The following is a 21,564-nucleotide window of genomic DNA, read 5'->3' on the forward strand; positions in this document are numbered from 1 at the left end:
AAAAACTCTCATCAGAGCAGTCACAAAGTCCACATACCCCACAGTATTAGGCTGGTCGCTGCTCACTGTGTACATGGCCCAGTCCAAAGCCCTTCCCCGCAGTAAGCAGACCACGTAAGACACCTTGGACCCGTCTGAGGCGAAAGTCAGGGGCTGTCGGTCAAACACCCGTTGGCATAGCAACAGGAAGCCTTGACACTTCCCCAGTGTTCCATCATAGGGACTCGGAGCCGGCACGGGGGATTCCCAGACCGGCGGAGCGAGGACAGGCGGGAATAGTGCGGGTGCTGGAACTGGTGGAGACTTGACTGTCCGGGCTAGTTCCTGCCCGCACCAGCCAACCCGAGAAACCTCCGCAGCGAAACGTCTCATCTTCTCCAGGGAACGTCTCGTCTCCTCCAGCAGCCTGGTAGTGCTGTACAGCGCAGCTGCTCCTGTGGTTGCTGGGTCCCCCTCAGAGACCTCAGCTTCCATGGATTGCAGGGCTTGACGCATCTCCATGAGCCTCTGCTGGTGTGCCTCCAGCTGCGTGCCATATCCGGCCAGCGTAGCTGCTCCTGTGGTTGCTGGGTCCATTATGGTCAGGTCGTTCTGTCACGGGAGTTCACAGATAGGACCCAAAAGCAAGACCACAGGAGACAGAAGTGAATGTTAAACAGGTTTTATTCATAGACAGGTGGGTGCAGGTGTGGAGCCCGTGGTCCGACACCCGAGTGGCAGATCGACGGTGTGAGTCCCGTGGCTCGACACCGGAGGCCTGGCAGCTTGACGGCGATTGTAGTCCGTTTAACCCCAGGCGGGTAGAGCGACAGAGTGTAATCCGTAGACCACAAGGAGAGCAGAGCGGCGGAGCGCAATCCACAGACACAAGGAGGGCAGAGCGGTGGAGTGTAATCCACAGGGTTTCAGCGGGTTGAAGACGGTACGACCTGACACTCCCAGACTGCAGGACCAGAGTTTATATAGTGGCAGGCTACTCATTAAGGGGCCCTGAGTCTGGTGTGTCAGGCTGCAGGAGGTGATCAGCTTGAGTGTCCTCAGCCGTGCACGATTAAGGGTGCGGCCCTGGGAGGTGTCTGAAGGCAGAGGACAAACAGAGCACATGGCACACCACAACAGACAGGGGAATCCTGGATCCTGACATAACTGGGGAGCACTGGTTTCTGGCACTATATGCAGCTCACTACTGGAGTGGACTGCAAAGCAAACTGAAGACACACGTTCCTTGTTATGTGATGAGTGCCGTCTGATCTGAGACATCCTGATTGCATAAAGCTTAACTAACTATTGACGATAATCTTGTTAATATTGCTATTACAAAGAGTTTATATGTGCATGACATTCAGATGTGCATATTGCCATTTTTTATATAAGTGTTATATAATAGCATCAATAGCCAATCTAAATGGATGATATTGTTCGGCGATATTAATACATTCAGAATTGGCCTATAATTAGAATTGCAAAGTCAAACAGGATGTCAACATAATTATGAAGTGTAATTTATAGAGTTTTCAAACTCAAACTTGCTTCGAAGTAATGAAATATACAATCCACTGGTGAAATACTCTGGATCACAGCGTACTAATTGCACATGCATGCTACCACAGGTCTGCACGAGTCGTTTACTGTGTTCTTACCTCGGAGAAAATTCAAAATACGAGAAGATTGGTAAATGTGACAAGTTCTGCTAAATCACTAGTATCTCATCACTATGGAACAAATCTGTTGGTACGAGTGGTTCTTGCCCGAGGCCCAATGTGCTTATGGTTTAGCATACCTGGTCAATTGCTAGGCTGCAGTTAGCGCTTTCAATACCTGTGCCACAAGTATCAGTTTCTGTGTCTTGGTAATTGCAACAACAACGAAAACACACTATAATACGCTTATACTTTGTATTTCTTAAGTGCAAGGTTTGTGATTTATGGAGGTGCTTCACTCCTCTAAGCACCAGGAGAGAAAACACTTGAGTAACTGCTGAGAGATATGGGTTCACATTTTGCTCCTTTATCCAATATGAGGATGTACAGGCCTGTGGTGTGTCAGCACAGAGCAAATACAAGCCTCAGGGTTGACAGTGTTGTGTTCCGGGCTACACTGACAGCTGCTGGCGCTCTGTGGTGCTGATATGACATTCTCATGTGTGCTGATGCAGGTGACTGCTCTGTGTTAGTTCTTCTGGATCTCAGTTCTGCATTTGACACTGTAGAGTCTACAGTGTAGACCATGACATCCTGACTAAGAGGCTTCGTGATTGGGTGGGCATAACTGGCATAGCGTTAGACTGGTTTACATCTTACCTCAGTGACAGAAGTTTCAATGTCTCTGTGGGTGATTTTGTGTCTGTTACCTCTCCACTTTCTTGTGGTGTACCACAGGGCTCGGTTCTGGGGCCTTTGTTATTTTCCCTTTATCTGTTACCTTTGGGACCGATCATAAAAAGCTATAATGTGTCCTATCACTTATATGCAGACGACATCCAACTTCATCTGTCATTTAAACCCAGCGAGGCATTCACATTAACTCGGCTCCTGGACTGTGTCAATGCCATCAGAGACTGGACGGCAGAAAACTGCTTGCAACTCAATGACTCTAAGACGGAGGTCCTAGTTATTGCTCCAGAGGAGTTTGTCCCCATGATCAGGCAGATTATTAGTCCTCTCTCCTCTGCTTCCCATTGCAACCTGCGCAATCTTGGGATTTTCTTTGATCGCTCCATGTCATTTGACCCTCATGTTAAGCAGCTGTCCAGGTCATGTTTCTTCCATCTAAGAAATATCAGTAAACTGAGATCTGTATTATCAACACCTGAATTAGAAATGATCATACACACATTTATCTCTTCACGCATTGACTACTGCAACTCACTGTTCACATCACTCAGTGCATCTGCTCTTAACCGTCTGCAGGTCATCCAAAACGCTGCCGCCAGATTACTCACCAGGACAAACCGACGGTCTCACATCACCCCCGTACTCCGATCTCTCCACTGGCTTCCTGTAGCATCTCGTATACACTTCAAAATTCTCACCATCACTTACAGAGCACTTCACGGTCAGGCTCCGACTTATGTAGCTGATCTACTTCGCCCCTATTCACCCGCCCGCACTCTCAGGTCAAATGCTCTAGGTCTTCTGTCAGTCCCACGCACACGATTTAAGACCCGTGGTGACCGAGCCTTTGAGGCAGTGGCCCCGAGGCTCTGGAATGCTCTGCCTGCAACTCTACGCCTCGCAGATACTGTGGATACTTTTAAAAGCCAGCTAAAAACCCACCTGTTTAGGCTGGCGTTTGTGTAAAAGTAAACCCATGTCCTAGACCTGCTCTTAAAATATGTTTTACATTTTTATTTTATTTTTATTTTATTTTTATTTTATTCTTTAACATTTTTTATTCACTCTGTGTAGATAATTTATTGACCCTAGGGTCACATTGTGTTTTTTATGCTTTTAAATGTCTGCTCTGTTAAGCACTTTGTGATAGTACTGTCTGTGAAAAGCGCTATATAAATAAAATTCATTCATTCATTCATTCATTCATAAATGTAGTGTTTCTCAAACTATTTCTGGCAGTTCCTTCTGGTGAGAAGCCATCAAAGCTGCCCTAAGTTTGCTGCATTTTAATGATATACCACTTTTTCTCTCTTACTCTGTGTTGACATAATACAAATTGTGTTTTGTTTTTAAATGACATTATTTAAATTGACATGATGAAAGATGGTGATTCAGCAAAGGATAAAGTGTCAAGCACTTCTGCTGTTTGTCTCACTGCTCTGTGTGCTTGTGTGTGTGTGTGTGTGTGAGTGTGTGTGCGTGCGTGCGTGCATGTGTGAGTGTAAGAGAGAGAGAGAGAGCGAGAGAAAGAGAAAACATGGCTGTACATAGCTACTTAGACAACGACAGGACAAACCGTCCCCTGTTGTTTTTGTGACGTTGGGAATTGCAGGTAATTTTCTCGCATTTCAGTCACCAACCACCAAACTGTTTGCTTTTGGCAATATAGTGCAAAACAATATAGAGTAAAATTCACTCTCCTTTCCTTCGCAAATATGAAATACTTGGAATATGAAACAAATTCAAAGTAATCAATGCATCCATCCAAGTCAGAAGATATCAGGTTCAGCAGCCTGCTGTGTGAGATTAGACCTGCAATCGTTGTTACTCATTACTGCCAATAACAGCACACCTAACACTGACCCACTTTTCAAGCCAGTTACCCAATACAGCAGAAGGCAGTACATATTGATTTGGAGTCTTTGGATAAAACTTCAAAACTTAAATGACTCAAGACATTGAAAGGCATCACGGCAGAGAATGACATCGTTTTTTAAAATGTAGTGATACTGTGTAAAACCCCTGCTGTGTCTCAGTGGCATTTACACAAACTTCTCCACCCATCTATCCTTAGTAGACTTGACCATTGTAGTTTACACAAGTCTTTACAGTGGCTTCCTTTGTGTCAAATGACAGCGTTTAAAGAACTTCTTGTTGTTGCTTAAAGCACCGAATAGTTTGGGGCCAAAAATGCATTTTTTATGAGCTGCCAGATCATCTGGTACAGGTCTGCCTACTGCCCTCTAAACGTTATGGAGCAGCATCATTTCATCTGGAACAAACTCAGAGAGATCATCTCATTTCAAAAAACGCTTGTTCGCCACTTATTCACATCTTGCCCCTTGCCGTTTTATTTTATCTTATTATTTTATCTTATTTTATCCTAATCTTACTTTGTTAAAATCCTATTCATGTCTCTTGTTATACTGCTTAAGGCCCCTTTTCAGTCTCATGTATTGGATTGTTGTTGAAAAGGTGCTATTCAGACGAACTTGTCCTGCCTCGTCGAAGAGAATATAATGCAATAGTTGACATCTCATTCTGTAATTTGCATGCACAAAAGTAGGCCGACTGTTGGTGCACTGAAGTGTGGCACAAAGACATCCAAACCACAAAATGTCTGACAAATGTATAAACCGCTGAGGTTGTTCTCGAAAGATCTGGGTTCAGTTAGGGTCAACGGACCGATTACAATAGCTGTCGGAAAATCAGAGCTTCTCACTTCCTTCAGTAAGAGCAGTGACACCCACAAAATGTGCACCACTTGGGTCACGTACAGACATTTTTCCGCTGACGGCTTAGCTGTCGTCCTCGATCCCTTTACTCATACCGCCATCACACTGTTACGGTCTGAACACCGGAGATGTTCAAATTGTACGTGCTCTTGGTTCCTGTCTTTGGAGCTTGTAAGTCACTGCGAACAATATTTTCCGTGCCTGAAAAATTTGATTTTTGAAACTTCTGGAATGTCTAAAGTGATGTGTTGCATTCACTGTTCGTTGATTTCTATCTTTCTGTGTTTCAGATGGCGCCCTGCTCTACACTAAGCCCGGACACAACGTGACTTTACCGTGTTTCTATGCCTCCAGGGCCAACCATCTGTGCTGGTACAAGCAGGTTGCAGGGGAGCAGCCTCAGATAATATCCTCGTTCTACAAACATTCACCTGACAGCAACAACTTCTACAACCAGTTTAAAGACAACAAACGCTTTTCAGTTCACACTGATGCAGGGTTCTACCATTTGAACATTTCTAATGTCCAGGACTCGGATTCAGCGATGTACTACTGCGGACATATCAGTATTGCAGTCACTGAATTTGAAAATGGCACGTTTTTGGTTTTGAAAGGTATTTTGATTTTGATTTTGGACACACAAATCTCTCTTTCCCAGTTGATTTTCCATTTAATAACTCTTTCTATACACGTGTATTCCTCCAGAGTCCAGCCGCAGGTCTTTCCTCCGGCAGCCGGCGTCCGACTCTGTGAAGCCAGGAGGCTCTGTGACTCTGAACTGCACCGTGCACACTGGAACCAGTGACACAGAACACAGTGTGTACTGGTTCAAAAAGGAGGATTCGAGAAACTCCCACTTGGGTATTATGTACATCCACACGCACATCAGCAGTCAATGTGTACAGAGCCTGGAGCCTCCTGGACAGAGCTGTGTTTACAGCTTACCGAAGACAAATGTGAACCGGTCTGATGCTGGGACGTACTACTGTGCCGTGGCTTCATGTGGAGAGATACTGTTTGGGAGCGGAACAAGACTGGAGGTTGGAGGTGAGCAAAGTTTAGAGAAACAAAATCTAAATTAAAGACGCTTTTTTTTTGGACTTGTCTACATTGCTTTTTATTTTCCCAGAGCAACAGGGTGACATCTTTCCTCTCTTGATGAAATGCTCGGTCGCAGCTCTGCTTGTGTCTGGTGTCTTGAACATCATCCTAATCGGCATCCTCTGCAAAATGTCCAGGAGGAAATATCTCCATTCTCAAGGTACGACTAATTAATATTTACTAGAGAGGAAGTCGGTCTTTCTATCTTTTGTTTTGTTGGGGATACAAGGAAGGATTGATCCACACACAATTCTAAACCATGTTTTCATGCGTAGTGCGCAGTTTGGGTTTTATTTTGAGGTACCGGTATTTGAAAAGTACATCTAATTTCTATTTTCCAGCAATAATGTCAAGGGTACTCGAGAAAATCCACAGATCTTTTTTTTTTTATCATCACCTGGTCTGCGAATGACTAAAGGTAATGACAAAAAAATCTGATCTTTTTCTGTTACTACAGTGCTGCAACCCCAATTGAGTGTCCCAGAAGACACCCCTGACAGTCAGGTAAGCTCAAAAATCTTCTCAACATGAGCTATTTATATTTTATAAATAGACGCATCCCATTTCTAAATAAGTTTAGCATCAGTTATTATTAATAACTTAGTAATAACTTCTATTATTTTCTTCAGAATGAGGAATCTGATGCTCCGCAGTACGTAGCACTGGACTTCAAGAAGAGGCACGGCCAGAGCAGAGGACAGAGGAACCCAGAGGAGACCATTTACGCTGGAGTTAGACTGTCAGACCTGAAGTGACCACACCTTCTACACCACCCACCAACTCCTGTAATTTAAATTATTTTTACATTTTACAATTACATTTTATTAAAAAGTTGCTTCATTTGAAACTCATGCCACGAGTAAGCAGCAAAACTACTAGTTGCTACGAAAAGATATCGTGGAGTAACATCTACCTGAGCAGAGAATGAAGTCTCCCTCTCTCTATGTTGTAATTCGAGCTTCTCTGTGCTTTGCTTACATAGCCGGTCCAGACCCGCGTACATTCTACTGCATGTTAGTGTACCTCCAACTGCTGAGCACCATACAGCATTCACCAGTATGAAAACATGTATTCAATAAATGCATTCATTTTTTTCAGTCCTACAAAGTCCTCTGTCCTCATGTGCCCTGCATGTGTTTACTGTAAATCGTCCTGCTTTGATCACTCTGTGTGTACGTAACAGGTGGGCTACCGTGACTTTAGGTGGTTTTACCCTCTTCTACATCTTTGACTGTGGCTAAAGAGGTGTTCCAACTATTTCATGTTGAAGTTCAACACTGGATTCAACATTTCACATCATGCAATCCTGCTGACAATGCAGGAGTTGTTTTTTCAGAAGACATTATCCTAGTAGCTGTCTCCTTTCAAAAGACATTATCTCTCTTCTTGCATTATCCTCGGATGATGTCCCCTGAAAGAAGAGAGTTAGGTCCAAGAAGAGAGCTACCAGGAACTATTAGCTATCTTCTTTCAGAGGACATTATCCTGGTAGCTCTCTTCTTGACGAGTAAACTGAGTGGCCCTTTAAATTCAGCATCAGGCCCTGCTTCTCAGTCAGTTGTGTGCAGTTAAGCGCTCAGTCGGTAGAGAGCAGCAGTCAATCTACACTCACATCAGTGCTACATCATGATGCTGATACTGTTTTACCTTTTCAAAATGATCGACACATTTTGCTTAACTCATCACACAACAGTTACACGTTGCCGTGACCACCAGGCTGGAAAGATACGTTATTTAAAGTGAACAGACCACAGAGACAGTGCATGAGAACATCTCAGAGACACTTGTTAGGCGTGTCCTGTTTGTTCCACCCACAGAGCGATGTGTTTGGAGGTGTTGTTGTGGTCGACTGACAGAGAGTAAATATCTCACCTCGGCCCTGAGCACCGTCAGTATATATAAATATATAAAAATAAGGAGGTCAGCTTTTCTTCATTTTAATTACGTATTATTGGTGTTTTGTATCTTTTAACTTGATCGTCTCAAACACTCATGAAGCCAGTGATACCTTTACAAGGCCTGCAGTCAACAGAGTATTGTGAAAAGATTGAGAAAAGAAAAAAACAAAACTCTGAGTTCCCGCTCTGGTCAATCTCGCTTACATTAAGTTCAGCCCCAGTGGTTTTGTCGTCGCCCCCCCCCCCCCCCCCCCCCCGCCTGACAGGATGTCTTTGTGGTCTTAATTGTGACGGTCTTTGTTTGTCCCAGTCGCTTCACAATAACGCCTTCGCTTTTTCAATTCTCCATCTCATGCATATAGTTACAAACTTACATGTGAATTAACAGGTAAAAAGCCAGAAATAGAACACATAAAGCTACACTTTATACAAACAAACAAAAATGATTAAAAAAAATGCATCGATACAGAACATTAAGCTGTGAGGGAGGAGGAGACAATACTATTGGGGTCGGAGCTTTACCTTCTCTTCTCTGCAACCGCATGTTGTTCTAAAAGTTGCCTTAATGTTTCTGTATATCTTTGGGTTCGGGTAAAAAGAGACTTTAAAGTGAATTGACCTGCTTTATGTCTTAATGCCAAAAGCTCAGTGGGAAAAAAACATGTATCTGCTGCTCAGTGTGGTGCTCTGACCCATTTTCAACTATTGTGACAAACAAATAGATCGCAGAAAACCTCATGTATAAAATGTGCCGTATCCTGTTAACACAGGGCAACAGGGCAGTGTCCACGTGTTGCAAACCCACCAACAACATGTTCTTTCAGTTGTGTTTGAAGAGTGATAACTATTAAAGTGAGATGAGAGTAATGTAGCAATCACGCCATGTAACTTCTCTCCGGCCCTCCTAAATTGACATGAGTTTGAAATCACTCGTGGTTTGAATGTGGGACAGTCTAATGATAAAACATACGTGTAAAGTTGGTAAATCCTTCATGAGATTTTATTTTTATTTCCAAATGTTCTAATTTGATTGAATCATTTCAACTGTCATTTGACAAATCAGCTCCAAATGACAGCTTTCTAGATATTAGCAGCCTTTCTCGCAGCAGGTCTGTGCGGCCCTGTGTGCTGTGGAACGAAAACGCTGCAGGTTTCCTGTCCCACAAGAAGGTCAAAAGACACGCTGCTTTCATCAGTCAAAGAAACGTTGCAAAGTTTAGCTGGACTGAAGAACAAAAAAATCTTGTCTCTTCAGCAGATGACCTGAGCAAAAAGGGTTCTCCACACACACGCTTTTGGGAAGTTCAGCACAAAGACAAGCTTCAAATGACATCGAAAAGACATTGAAGACAAAAGAGTTTGACAAGCGGCCAAGTGCTCAACATGCTTTGAGCGTGCAGGGCTGCTTCCTCTTCTCATTGTTTGCCACATGGTCTGACTCACATTCTCCAGAAAAGGAGGATCTTTTTACTCGTTTGAGAAACAGCGACAATTGGGCCGTCTTATTCTGTCACTTTGCACGACTCAGGAAGTAGCTTCGGGTTGAAGGGAGAGGAGTGTTGGTCAGTAGTGACTCATCTCTACTGCGTCAACAACCGTAAAGCTTTCACCTCAGTTTTGTTTAAGGCATGTACAGACCACAAACATCAAACGACTTATTTGAATCAGAAGCAGTAGCCTGCCTCTGCTTGTAAAGTCTACTGCATGAGTAGCTTTATTTTCACGATGGTGGATTATATTTCATCCGTTTTTCTGAGAATTGCAATTCGATTGCACCACACTGAAACCAACAGTCTAAAATGGTATGCTCCAGGAAATGCTGACAAAAGTTTGTATGTGATTCGTAGGCATGACAAATCATTAAGATATATTCCTTTCCAATCTTATTCATCACTTTATCTCACGTTACAGTCGTAAAATCCCCTACCTCAGCATGTAATGTGACAAGCAAAATATAATGTACAGCAGCAATGTTAGCTCTGTCACTGTCAGCACCTCAAGACACTTATATCAGTGATGTGTTGTTAGTTTCAGCCACCATAGATTGTGAAATTGTCCAATTATTGCACTGGGACTATACTGTACTACTCCTTACTGTGTGTTTTGAGAGTCTGGTCATTTGTGAAAACCAGATGAAAAATAAACAGCCAATGCTAGCTAGCCCCACTCTTTTCTTACGTGTAAGATGAACACAGCACTGATCATGCCCTGGAGCCAAAAAACATTCTTCCACAGCTTGCATTGGAACATCCTAGGGCGAACCCTTAAATGGAGCTCATTTAAATCAGTAGGTCGTAAAAGTTGTAAAATGCATTAATTGCTATTTTCCTTCCCCTGTTCATGTGAATGAACCCAGGAACGAGGCTGGATCATAGACTGTATATAAGAAGAGACGTAGTCATCGTGACGTCACACACTGGTTTGTAGACTGCCGCTTTGATTCCTTGAGTTTGGTGATTTGGCCGTCGCCATTTTAGAATACAGTCATCACCATCTTGGCTTTTTGCGACCAGTGAACAGAAGTTACCATATTTGGAATGCGGAAGAGTGACGTAGGGACGCCGTATACGTCTCTGGTAGCGGCAGTGACCTGTCAATCACAGTAGGCCCGCCCTAAAGCATACAAGAACATCATGCTGTATTGAAGAAGACTTAACACTATCGATTGAGGCCATAAACTGTGTCCACAATGTTTACTCAGGGAATAAATAAAGTGAGAAGTAGAGTCATTTTCTCATAAACTTCCATACTATCAGACTTCTTTTTGTAACCAGAGGAGTCGCCCCCTGCTGGCTAGTACAGAGAATGCAAGTTGAAGACACTTCCGCATTGGCTTCACTCGTCAGAACCGGAGGTTGCCGCCTGGGCTGGACCAAGGGCGAGGAGACGGGGTTAAAGGAAACGCTAGTGCACCTTCTCTATGGGCCCATAGCTGCGGAAGATCGCCATGAATATCTGGGTACTTTTGAACTGGGAAGTCAAACTTTTTTGGATTATTTGGATCATACGTCACTGAGCAACTTCCATAGGAATAGGAATGAACAAGGCCCCACCTCCAACGCTTTATCCAGCTCTCTTTGTACATCCATGGGTACAACCACTGGTACCGGTAGGAAGCTAGGCTAACTAGCTAGCTAGCTTCCACTTTTTGAGTGCAATACAAACTTTACAGCACAATGGCTGTTTCCAACTCCTAAATCACGAACGGTATAAGGTTATGTGTGTGTAGGGGAAAAGGGGAAGAAATGTTTTATATCAACAATCATGTCCTCTACAAATGCCAGCCCTCAACACTACAGTATCATTTTTAGCATATATTTCCGCACACAAAATATAAGGGGAATTCAAATTTCACTTTAAGATACTAAGGTTGAGGTATGTCCCATGTGGGGCAGAAGCTAATGGGAAGCATATCAACACAGGGTGTGCTCTTTGTATATTTTACACATGATACAATCGGTTAAAATGAGAGCTTTTAGATGCTACCTCTTCCCTTCGTTCTCAACATTTTTCCTCCTTTTACCTATGCTGCACTTGGCATTGACGGCTAACCATAGCATACAACATAATACCTTGAAAACAAGTTAAAAATAGTACAGTAGAGAGCAGATCCAATTCACAACTAGAAACACAGAAGAGGACAGAAAAAAAACAATGACTCTGTGCAACATTGTGGTCAGTCTTCATATGTGGTTTCCTCTAAACATTGGAACAAAGTCCACATCACTGGCATGAAGGGAGCTATAGGTTATCAAAATGTACCTAGCAGTTTAGTGAAATGTGTTGAATCACTCAACCACGATTTCTAATTTTCTTTCTACACCCCTTCCACACACTCCCTTTGAACCCACCGAACCGCAAACATGCCCAAAGATACATTTCCACAAATGATCCTATCTGTAATCATATAAGCACATCTGAATCTACCAAATTGAAAAAAATCCTCTCTAAGCACTGTGTATCTCATGGAGAACAAACACTCACAGCGCCTCTATCCAAAAAAAAAAGTCCTTTTCATGGCACACAAACATGTTGTTATAACTTCTGTCCTCCAACACTGTTGTGACCAAAGAGACTAAATCAACCTAAATTACACCTCTGGTCACCTGAACACACTCATCTATTGCAAAGGGACAAATAGCAGGACTCTAAACCAAACCAGTCAGCTTAGCCAATCACAAACAGCCTCCGTCTCCTATAAGGGTTGGCTGCGTCCATAAACACACAGGCTACAAACTGCAGAGCTTCAGGGATGATGTCACTTTGTATTTTTCTTGTGCTTCTCAGTCAAATCTGTGAGTATTTTAAACCCCTTTTCACCGTTTCTATATGCATGAATACAATTTGAAGAGAGAGAGATGAGGTTTTAAAGGCAGAGATGATATAATCGTATGCATTTTTCCTATGCAGGTCAGGTGCCAGCTGTTAACAAGACCTCAAGTATAACTCAGGACAGTGTGGTCATCACAGCTAACGTTGGGCAGAATGTGACTTTAAAGTGCTTTTTTCAGGATAATGCTGTTACTTTCCTCTCTTGGTACCAGCAAAAAATGGGAGGCAAACCTCTCATTATATCAATTGGGATGCGAAAAACAGAGATGTCCATCTCCCCCGCGTATAAAAAGAGGTTTCGAGTCGCACAAGGTGATGAAGGTACCAACCACCTCGTAATCCAGGATCTTCGCCTGTCGGATTCAGCAACATATTACTGTGGGTGTTTAGAATTCAACACAATTGAATTTGGACAGGGAGCTTTCCTACACGTCAAAGCATCACCGTCCAACATCCGCGCTGTCGTCCATCAGCCGGCGTTGGAGCAGCTTCGGTCGGGAGACTCTGTTCATTTGAGCTGTACAGTGCATGCTGGAGCATGTGCGGGGGAGCAGAGACTCTACTGGTTCAGACATGGTGCTGCTCAGCCTACGGTCATTTATCGCCATGCGGACAAGTGTGAATATCTCCCCAACGTCGAGCCTCACGTGAAAGATTGCACTTTAAACCTCACTTTGAAGTCTGTGAGCTCCACTGATGCAGGGATGTACTACTGTGCTCTGGCCTCCTGTGGTGAGATTGTGCTTGGCAGTGGAACGAGAGTGGAGATTGCAGGTAGATGATAAAAGCTGATGATTGTTTGTTCCATCCTGCTCATGTTTAAAACAGCCAATAAATTAACCATATTTATTGTATGTCCATCAATATAAATATATCAAAAGCATATGAAATGTGTTCTCTTCACCGCATGTTAGGAGGTTCGACCAAAGTCCCTCTCCTCCAGGTGTATTGCCTGAGTGCAGCATTGGCCGTTTTCATTGCAGTGCTGCTTGTCTTGGCTTTCGTCATGTACAAGTTGAAAAAAAAGACTTGCCCTGTCTGCAAAGGTAAGACTTTCAGAATGAAAAAATTCATAAATGTATTGATCCGGCGTGATGATTTATGTCTTGATTTGTCAGGAGCTGTTTCTCACCTGGCATGTCCTGCAGCTTCTGACGCCTTGGTAGGTGAAACTACTGTGTGATACAATAAATGCATAGCGATAGAATCCCTGCATACAATTTTAATAGCAGATATTTCATGTTTTCTTCTACTGTATGTCTCACATAATTTGTTATTTTGTCATTACCAGAACCAAGATGCAGACATCTATTATGCTGCGCTGAGTCTGAACATAACAAGTGAACGGCACCGTCACCAGGACAACGTGGAAGATGTTTGTGTTTACTCGAGAGTAAAGAGTAGAAAACAGTGAAGTTGGACTTTGCCTTTACAGCAAATCATCTCTCTGTCCTGTCAATCACTTGCAAGACAGCATCACTTTACATGACTAAATGTACAATTTTAAATAATGTTGAAAGAAAATAAAAGGTTTTTTTTTATGCAATGTGTGCCACGGTCATGTGGATCTTCCTCCGTACATAAAGTTGAATACTGGACACAGACAGAGCACGCTCATGAAAATCCCCTACGATCTATTAATATCTTCCTTTGCCAGATACGTATGTTGCACCTTTCAATCTACAGCCGGCTCTCACCATTCGCCGTTTACACCTGTGGTGAAGGTGGCGGCAACTACAGTATAAGTTTCCATTGGTGGAAACACGAGTCCGAGCAGAGCATGAACACAGGAAGAACGGGCCGTAGCTTCCAGGCCACAGAGTCATGCACTTCAGCGAGCCTTACATCTTACAGAAAAACAAGCATCGTGTCTTAGATGCTGTGCATAACAAAAACTAAAAAATGTTTACATACCTACAACTCCCAACGGTCCAGATGTATGTCTTTGTCAGTGAAGCTTGAAATTCAGTCAAAGTGATGTTTAGTCAGCGCTGTTTAAGTTTCAGAATTTCACTTCCCTTAAAATGACAGAAGACATGTTTTTTTGGTATAAAAACAATAAAGAACCACATTTTTCTGAAACCACAATTAACAGAAACTATCATCACAATCATACTTGTAATTCCATCTATACCAGCGCTAAGAAATGTCTCAACAAAATATATTGTAAACACACTACTATCAGGAGATCAGAGGTCAATGTTAAGTTGCATGTGACCCAACAAGAGCAACTCTTCCATTTTTGCTAAAATGTGTCTTTTATAACTGATGAATGAAAACACTCTGTGATCAGTATGCATGTATGTATATATTAATATAGGGAGTTAACACATGTGGCTAACATGTGTCTTCTATAGTCAGTAAGAAACTAAATGGCAAGATAGACCAAACAGTAATGGGAGCAAGGTGAAGAGGAGGGGTTTCTACAGTCTAAGTCTCTCCTCTTCACAACACATTCCAACCACAACTTATCTTTATCTTAAAGGGACAGTGTGTATTTGGTGGGATCTAGCGCTGTGGTTGCAGATTGCAACCAATTGAATATCCCTCTGCTCACCCCTTTCTTTCCAAGACTGTGGTAACATCAGCCGCCGAGTACAAAACGCTGGGGACGCCGTACCCGCTCACTCAGAGGCCATCCTACCATAATAGCACTACTTTAGGAGCATCGGAAGTCAGACGGTGGCTGAAGGTGCCGCAGTTTCACAAGCGGCTCAGAGAACACTGACCATGTGATCATTTAGAGTCCTCTCTGATTGACCAACCAAACACATATACAGATTATCTGAAGTCACCCTGGCAATTTAAATGAGATGACTCCTCCGATGTTTGCATTGTATGTGTCATGTCTGCCCTTAGGGAGAATGGATAAGTTGTCGATTTTGTAAGTGCATTTTGTCTCTTTATTTTCTGTAAAGTTACACAGCTACTTACTACTGCGCAAGTAACTTTCTGATCAAATGTAATGAAAACAATGCTGGAAGCTCCGTAAAGTCTTCTGCAGATGATGAAGAATCTCTTGTTTCGGTGTGTTTCTTGAGTGGAGCTTTAGCATTAACCACCATCCTGGTTGTTTCCCTGGCTTACGCAGTACACACAATGTTCAAGACAAACAGAAACAAATGTATGTGAAAGGGAAGAGAGCAGTAAAGAACTTAATGAGTACCATACAATATAGTACATTTGAATGAAGGCTTTTTGTTATTTTTTAGATCCTCAGCTGCCTCGGATCCGAATGCAGAGGTGAGTATTTTCAAAGTGTGGTTCCACTAACAGGAGGGAAAAGAGAGCATGAGGATGAACAAAAAAGAGCAAAAAATAACACTTCTACAATATCCAGTTCAATGTACTACAAAGAGGATTGATTAAAGATTGTAAAACAGTGGCCGATGGTCATTGTGCAAGACTGAAGTTGGTGCTGTTGTTGTTCTGGATTTCATGATTGTTTTTTGGGGGGTGGTTTCTATTATTTTGTCCACTCCTTGAACTATAAACGCCACAACAGGACACCTCTCTGACACAGTCGCAAAAAAAAACAACCTTTCTATAGTGAATTAGATTGGACAGATGTAAGTGATGCTGATACTTTTCTACATCAGTCATGAGGCATAAACCAATACGGCAATTCACTACTTCATGTCTTATTCCCTGGGTTTCCACAACGCAATGAAAAAACAACCTCCTTTATTCTGCTTTAAGAAGGAACAAGGCCAACAGATCAGCAAGACAGAGAGATGCCACCTGAGTGACTGTGTGTACTCCAGTGTAAGGCATGTTTCATCAGTCTGTTACTAGAGGGGGCATTTTTGTCAGATTTCCCCTCCGTATCAGGTAAAGATTGACCTTGTGACAAATAAACACCTTCCTGTACAGTCAAGTCTGGTCTCTTTGATCTGATAGATGTCATTTTTCCACTCTCGCTTTACTTGTAGCCAACAATGCACAAACACACAACAACAAATAACCGATCGTCTGTGGCGACTGTGAGCTCAGCTACCAGAGAGAGAGAGAGAGAGAGAGAGAGAGAGAGAGAGAGAGAGAGAGAGAGAGAGAGAGAGAGAGAGAGAGAGAGAGAGAGAGAGAGAGAGAGAAAGCCCAGAGAGCGTGACGCCTGGAAAATTATTTTCAGAAAGAAGTATCTGCTGCTAAAGGCATGAATGCCCCTGTGTATAATGTGTCGTCCTTCAGACCACAGATGTTATTTGGTTCTTTTTTGTGATTACTTAGTGAATCAAAAGCACACCAAACTCTCAGCAACACTATATCAGAGTCAGTGGGACACACTGGGTCGAGGACGGCATTACAAACGCAAAGTGTGTCCGACTCCTTCAAGTTGTGTTCATGTGTTTGGAAACATCACAGTCGGACAACAAGACAACATGTCATTTATGAAGTTCACTTTGCATGCGGCACAAACTGATGTGTGAGTAACACCCCCGCGTGTTTTTATGTCGAGGTTATTCTTCACAGGCTGTTGACAGTAAATGTGCCGATTGCACACCAGACACCCAGAGATGTGAGGATCTTTTTTTAGCCTCGGTGTGGTCGGCAGGACCCTCTGCCCTCTTTGTGGTTTCGAACAGGAAGTCTGCAGGGTTTTCATGCACAGCATGCACAGTACAACTCTAATTCCCAGACTTTTTCAATTGACTTACATATTAATGTGTGAACATTTAGATGCTATATAACACATTTCCTATTACGATTAATCAAAGTCTGCCTGGTATTTCCAACGGATAGACAGTTGTGCTAACACACAGCCATTCTGTTCACTGATGTATCAACAAAGCAGTGGCCATGACGTGTGTGTGTTTGGAAGGAGCTGGTGTTCAAGTGAATTCACTGTTACTTACTTGCTGTTACCAGCAAAATTAGCCACATGTAGTTACAAAGAAATATCGAATTCAAATTGCTCATGTAATACGGACATCCCACTGTAAAATGTTTCACGATACATTTAGAGTAAATTACTGGCTACGAGAGGTATTCTGAATGCAGTCGTATGTTGTGAAATGTCACAGTTAAAGCCAGTGAAGTGGTAATAATGGAAATGATTGTGAAATATTACAGCTAGATATCGTGAAATCCTGGAAATAATTTACAGTGCAGGTTAAGGCAACGGACCAACATCTCCTTCCTTCTTTCGGTTCATCTTTGAACAACCTCCTGTTGTGCCACACCATGTCAGTGTATGGTCCATGGGGGAAATTGATACATAGAATTTGGGCAAGACGTAAAGATATTATCACAAATGCGGGTGCTTTTTTAACACTGATGGTTTGACTGAAGTGTTATGCATAACCTGAAAATACCTGAATGAGTTATTGTAGATATATATCTATAAAACTCTTACAGAACATCAACTAGTAACTAGTAAGTTTCACAATAAAATACATGCAATTGCAAAAATCCCTGATCGCATTATACGGAATGATAGAGTAGAGATCAGACAAATGGGACGTCTCTCTGAAGACCTGTTTGCGCTCTCTTAGAGCAATGCAATGGAGGCAGCCCTGAACATGTGTTTGTTGTTTCCAAATCAGGATTAGGCGTTACTTCTTATTGGCCAATCAAACAGCGTCTTCTCTCTGAAGAGTGGAGAACGTATTGAGATTCATTCAATCGACTTGGACTCGTGAACACGATGACATCTTCGAGGTTTGCTTTGTACCTGACTTATCTGTTCCTGGGAACAACAGGTCTGTTGTGAATGTGTTTGCATTCTTCTACATTTCATATGATTACAAATGTTGCATGCAGGCATTGTGATAGACTTATATGTCATTGATTAAATCTGCTCTTTCTGGATCTCTCTTCTCTTCAGCTCAGATGACCAATGTGGAATCGTCAATATACGTGCGGCAAGACAGTGGTTTTTATTCCGCAGATGTTGGCGACAGCGTGACTTTGCGATGTTATTACGAAGGAATTGCAGCAAACTTTTACTGGTACAAGCAAACTCTGGGACAGAAACCGAAGTTGGTGTCTACGTTTTATAAACATGAAAAAAGTGGCACTTTTCGTAACGAATTTAAGAACGATCCTCGTTTCACACTCGACACAGGAAACAGTAAAAATCACATGACAATCTCCGATTTACACATTTCAGACTCAGCTACTTACTACTGTACAGGCTGCTATTCATTCGATTTTGAGTTTGCAGAGGGCGCTACTGTCAGTGTAAAGGGTTCAGGTTTCAACGTCCCAGCTTTGGTCCATCAGTCAGCATCTGAGAGCATCCAGCCAGGAGGCTCTGTGACTCTGAACTGTACAGTTCACACTGGGACCTGTGACGGACAACACAGTGTTTACTGGTTCAAAGACTCTGAAGCATCTCGTCCAGGACTCATTTACACCGATGGAGGCAGGAATGATCAGTGTGAGAGGAAACCCAACACACAGACACACACCTGCGTCTACAACCTGCCGATGAAGAGCCTGAGTCTGTCTCATGCTGGGACCTACTACTGTGCTGTTGCCTCGTGTGGACACATACTGTTTGGAGACGAGAAAAAGTCAGACTTTGAGCGTAAGTAACATTTCATATACATCGTAGTTGTCATTACTCGCTCCTCGATGTTCCACAGCTCGGTAACGTCTTCGATCATTTTGATCTGCAGATGAAGTCCACTCCTTTGTCTTGGTGTATTTCTTGAGTGGAGCGTTGGCGTTCACCACCATCCTGGTTGTTTTACTGGCGTACGCAGCATTTAAAACGAACAACAGAAACCGCTGCCAATGTACAGGTAGGCTTACTGTCATTTGTATTTTTGACCGTGTGTATTTATGCGCTTGATAGTGGGGCGACCATTTGAGGTTGACGTGAAGAATAAAGACAACCTAATCAGTGAGAGTGTCAGAAATCAATTACTCCCCCATGCTGATTACTACTCCATACCATGAGCATATATTTATGGTTTATCCGTTGCACATCTCAAGTACAACTTCAGATTTTCAGTCATCAGTTTGAGGGAGAGTCAACATAAATATTAACTCTTGAGGCTGTGAGATGATTGATGGAGACTTTACGCTGTTGGATGGTGCTGGTGTTACAGTATGAATTGGTTTTAGTTTGGGTCTTTATTGATTCATTTGTGTCAATAGGTACTACTCATAAAATCAATATGGTATTTTTTTTCTTTGCCAGACTCAAGATCTTCAGCTGCCTTGACTCCAAATGCAGTGGTGAGTACTTTTCAAGTGTTATTGCGTTTTGGAAATGTGTCATTGCATTATATAAGTGTTGCTGTTAGTGTGTTTACACATGTGTGTATTAGTTAAGTGGTGTGTATTGATATGGTGATTGAAAATTGAAAATATATTTCATGACCAGGATTACCAAGATTCAGACAACCTCCATTACGCCGCTTTAAGGGGACACAGGGTCAACAGATCAAGAAGACAGAGGGACGACCAATGTGTGTACTCAAGTGTAAGGTGACAGAGCTGGGAATAGTTCATGTCTCCCTAATTGTTGTTCAAGAGGAATGTGTCTATCAAGCTATACAAGGTCTATTAGTCTGAAATAGTCGCATTGCTGTCAGATCCTTTCCTTGCAGTAAACTAATAAAACGAGTGCTTTCAAGAGCTCAACAGGTTGTGCTTCATTATTGAGAGTGTGTACATGACAGACACTGGCCACACCCGTCTGTTTAATGCCCCCTCATGCCGGGAGACGCGTCTCATTTCCTACATTTAAACCTTGTTACTGGTACACGGGGCACACAGGGAGATGAGCTGGGGTCATTGGGCAGCACATGCTTGTTGAAAATGAGGTTTATCGTTGTTGTTTTTTCTTGTTCAGGTGTGAGTTCTCTCTCAACCAGTGTTTCCCTCTTCACCAGATAAAAAGAAGCATTTGTCCATTTGGTCTCGAGTTTAAACGAGAGGTGGAACTTTCTTGACAATAATGAGTGCGAGAGAGAAAGTGCTGCAGGGTGTGCACAGGAGCAGAGAAACTAAATCTATATATTATTGGTCTGACTTAGTGGTTACAAAAAGAAAATATGAAATCATAAAGGTCCCATCAACAAAAATACAGGTAACATGATCATATTCCAAGTGCTTTTAACATAATATACATTCTGAAATCAGCAAGCCTCTGCAAACATCAGGCATGAATGATACGGATGGGACTTCTTCTGTTCACATGCTCAGGATCAGTCGTGCCGGCCCGCTCATCGCAGGGTGGAAACAAGACTGAATACAGACAAACCCAGAGATGTAAGGATCTTCATTCAGCCTCTGTGTGGTCGGCAGCCAAAGATTATATCTTAATATGCTTCTGTCTCTTTGTCTTTGGGGTTTCAGACAGGAAGTCCCTGCAGTGCTTTCATGCACAGCAGCCTCACAGTACAACTCGAATGCCCAGACAACTCTAGTAGATTGTATCGATGAATAAATCAGAGTCAAAAGGCTTGACTCGGGTTTGATGAAATAATAACTAGTAATCTACACATTACAACTCTGTATCATTAACATAGATGCCGTCAATCATGACATTGATTTTATCTGTATCATTCAGAGTGCAGTGCAACAGCGTCGACTGGCTAAGGGAGTGGCGCTTTGCTGTAAGAGTAAACTGCTCATCATGTCCTCCAACAGAAATCACTTATTTCTTGATAGAGGTAGCTGAAACAATTTACATCCCTGTGCAATGTGATGAGCTACATTAACTACTTGCTGCACCAACAACCACTGCAAAGAAAATATTATTTTCAGCCACGCTAGTGACGTGGCTCTAGGGATGGCAGTCTGGGTTGGTCGGCTGATCATCTACTTTGATCCAGACATTAATATAAGGAACTCTTTGGTGATCAAAAACAAAGGTCAAAGTTTTCACTTGTCCCGTGAAATGGCTCGACATCTACTGGATGAATTGGCACAACATTTGGTGCAGACATTCATTGTCCCCAGAAGCTGACTCCTACTGTGCTGACTTTGGTTATCCCCGGTCCCTTTGTCTACCACCGTCAGGTTCACATTTGTGGTTGTGAGCAAAATGCTATTGGATGGATTGACATGAAATTTGGCGCTCCCATTCATATTCCCCACAGGATGGATTGTAATCACTTTGATGGTCCCTTAAACAGCATCATCGGGTCGCTTTTTAAAATAATATGTTGCTCAATGGTTCAATTCATGACCAAATTACTGCTAAACTAA

General features: G+C 42.6%; 1 protein-coding gene across 1 annotated transcript; it reads left to right on the forward strand.

Moving 5' to 3' along the window:
- Nucleotides 1–18,043: 18,043 nt before the first annotated feature.
- Nucleotides 18,044–20,780, forward strand: LOC306796837 (immunoglobulin kappa light chain-like; the record flags this gene model as incomplete). The annotated part of the gene is made up of 5 exons (XM_079295903.1): nt 18,044–18,098; nt 18,224–18,928; nt 19,020–19,145; nt 20,557–20,622; nt 20,710–20,780. 5 exons carry the CDS (start codon nt 18,044–18,046, stop codon nt 20,778–20,780), a joined length of 1,023 nt encoding a protein of 340 aa, XP_079152029.1.
- Nucleotides 20,781–21,564: the final 784 nt, after the last annotated feature.

Source organism: Melanostigma gelatinosum, assembly GCF_949748355.1.
Source record: "Melanostigma gelatinosum genome assembly, chromosome: 23".
NCBI classification, from domain to species: Eukaryota; Metazoa; Chordata; class Actinopteri; order Perciformes; family Zoarcidae; genus Melanostigma; species Melanostigma gelatinosum.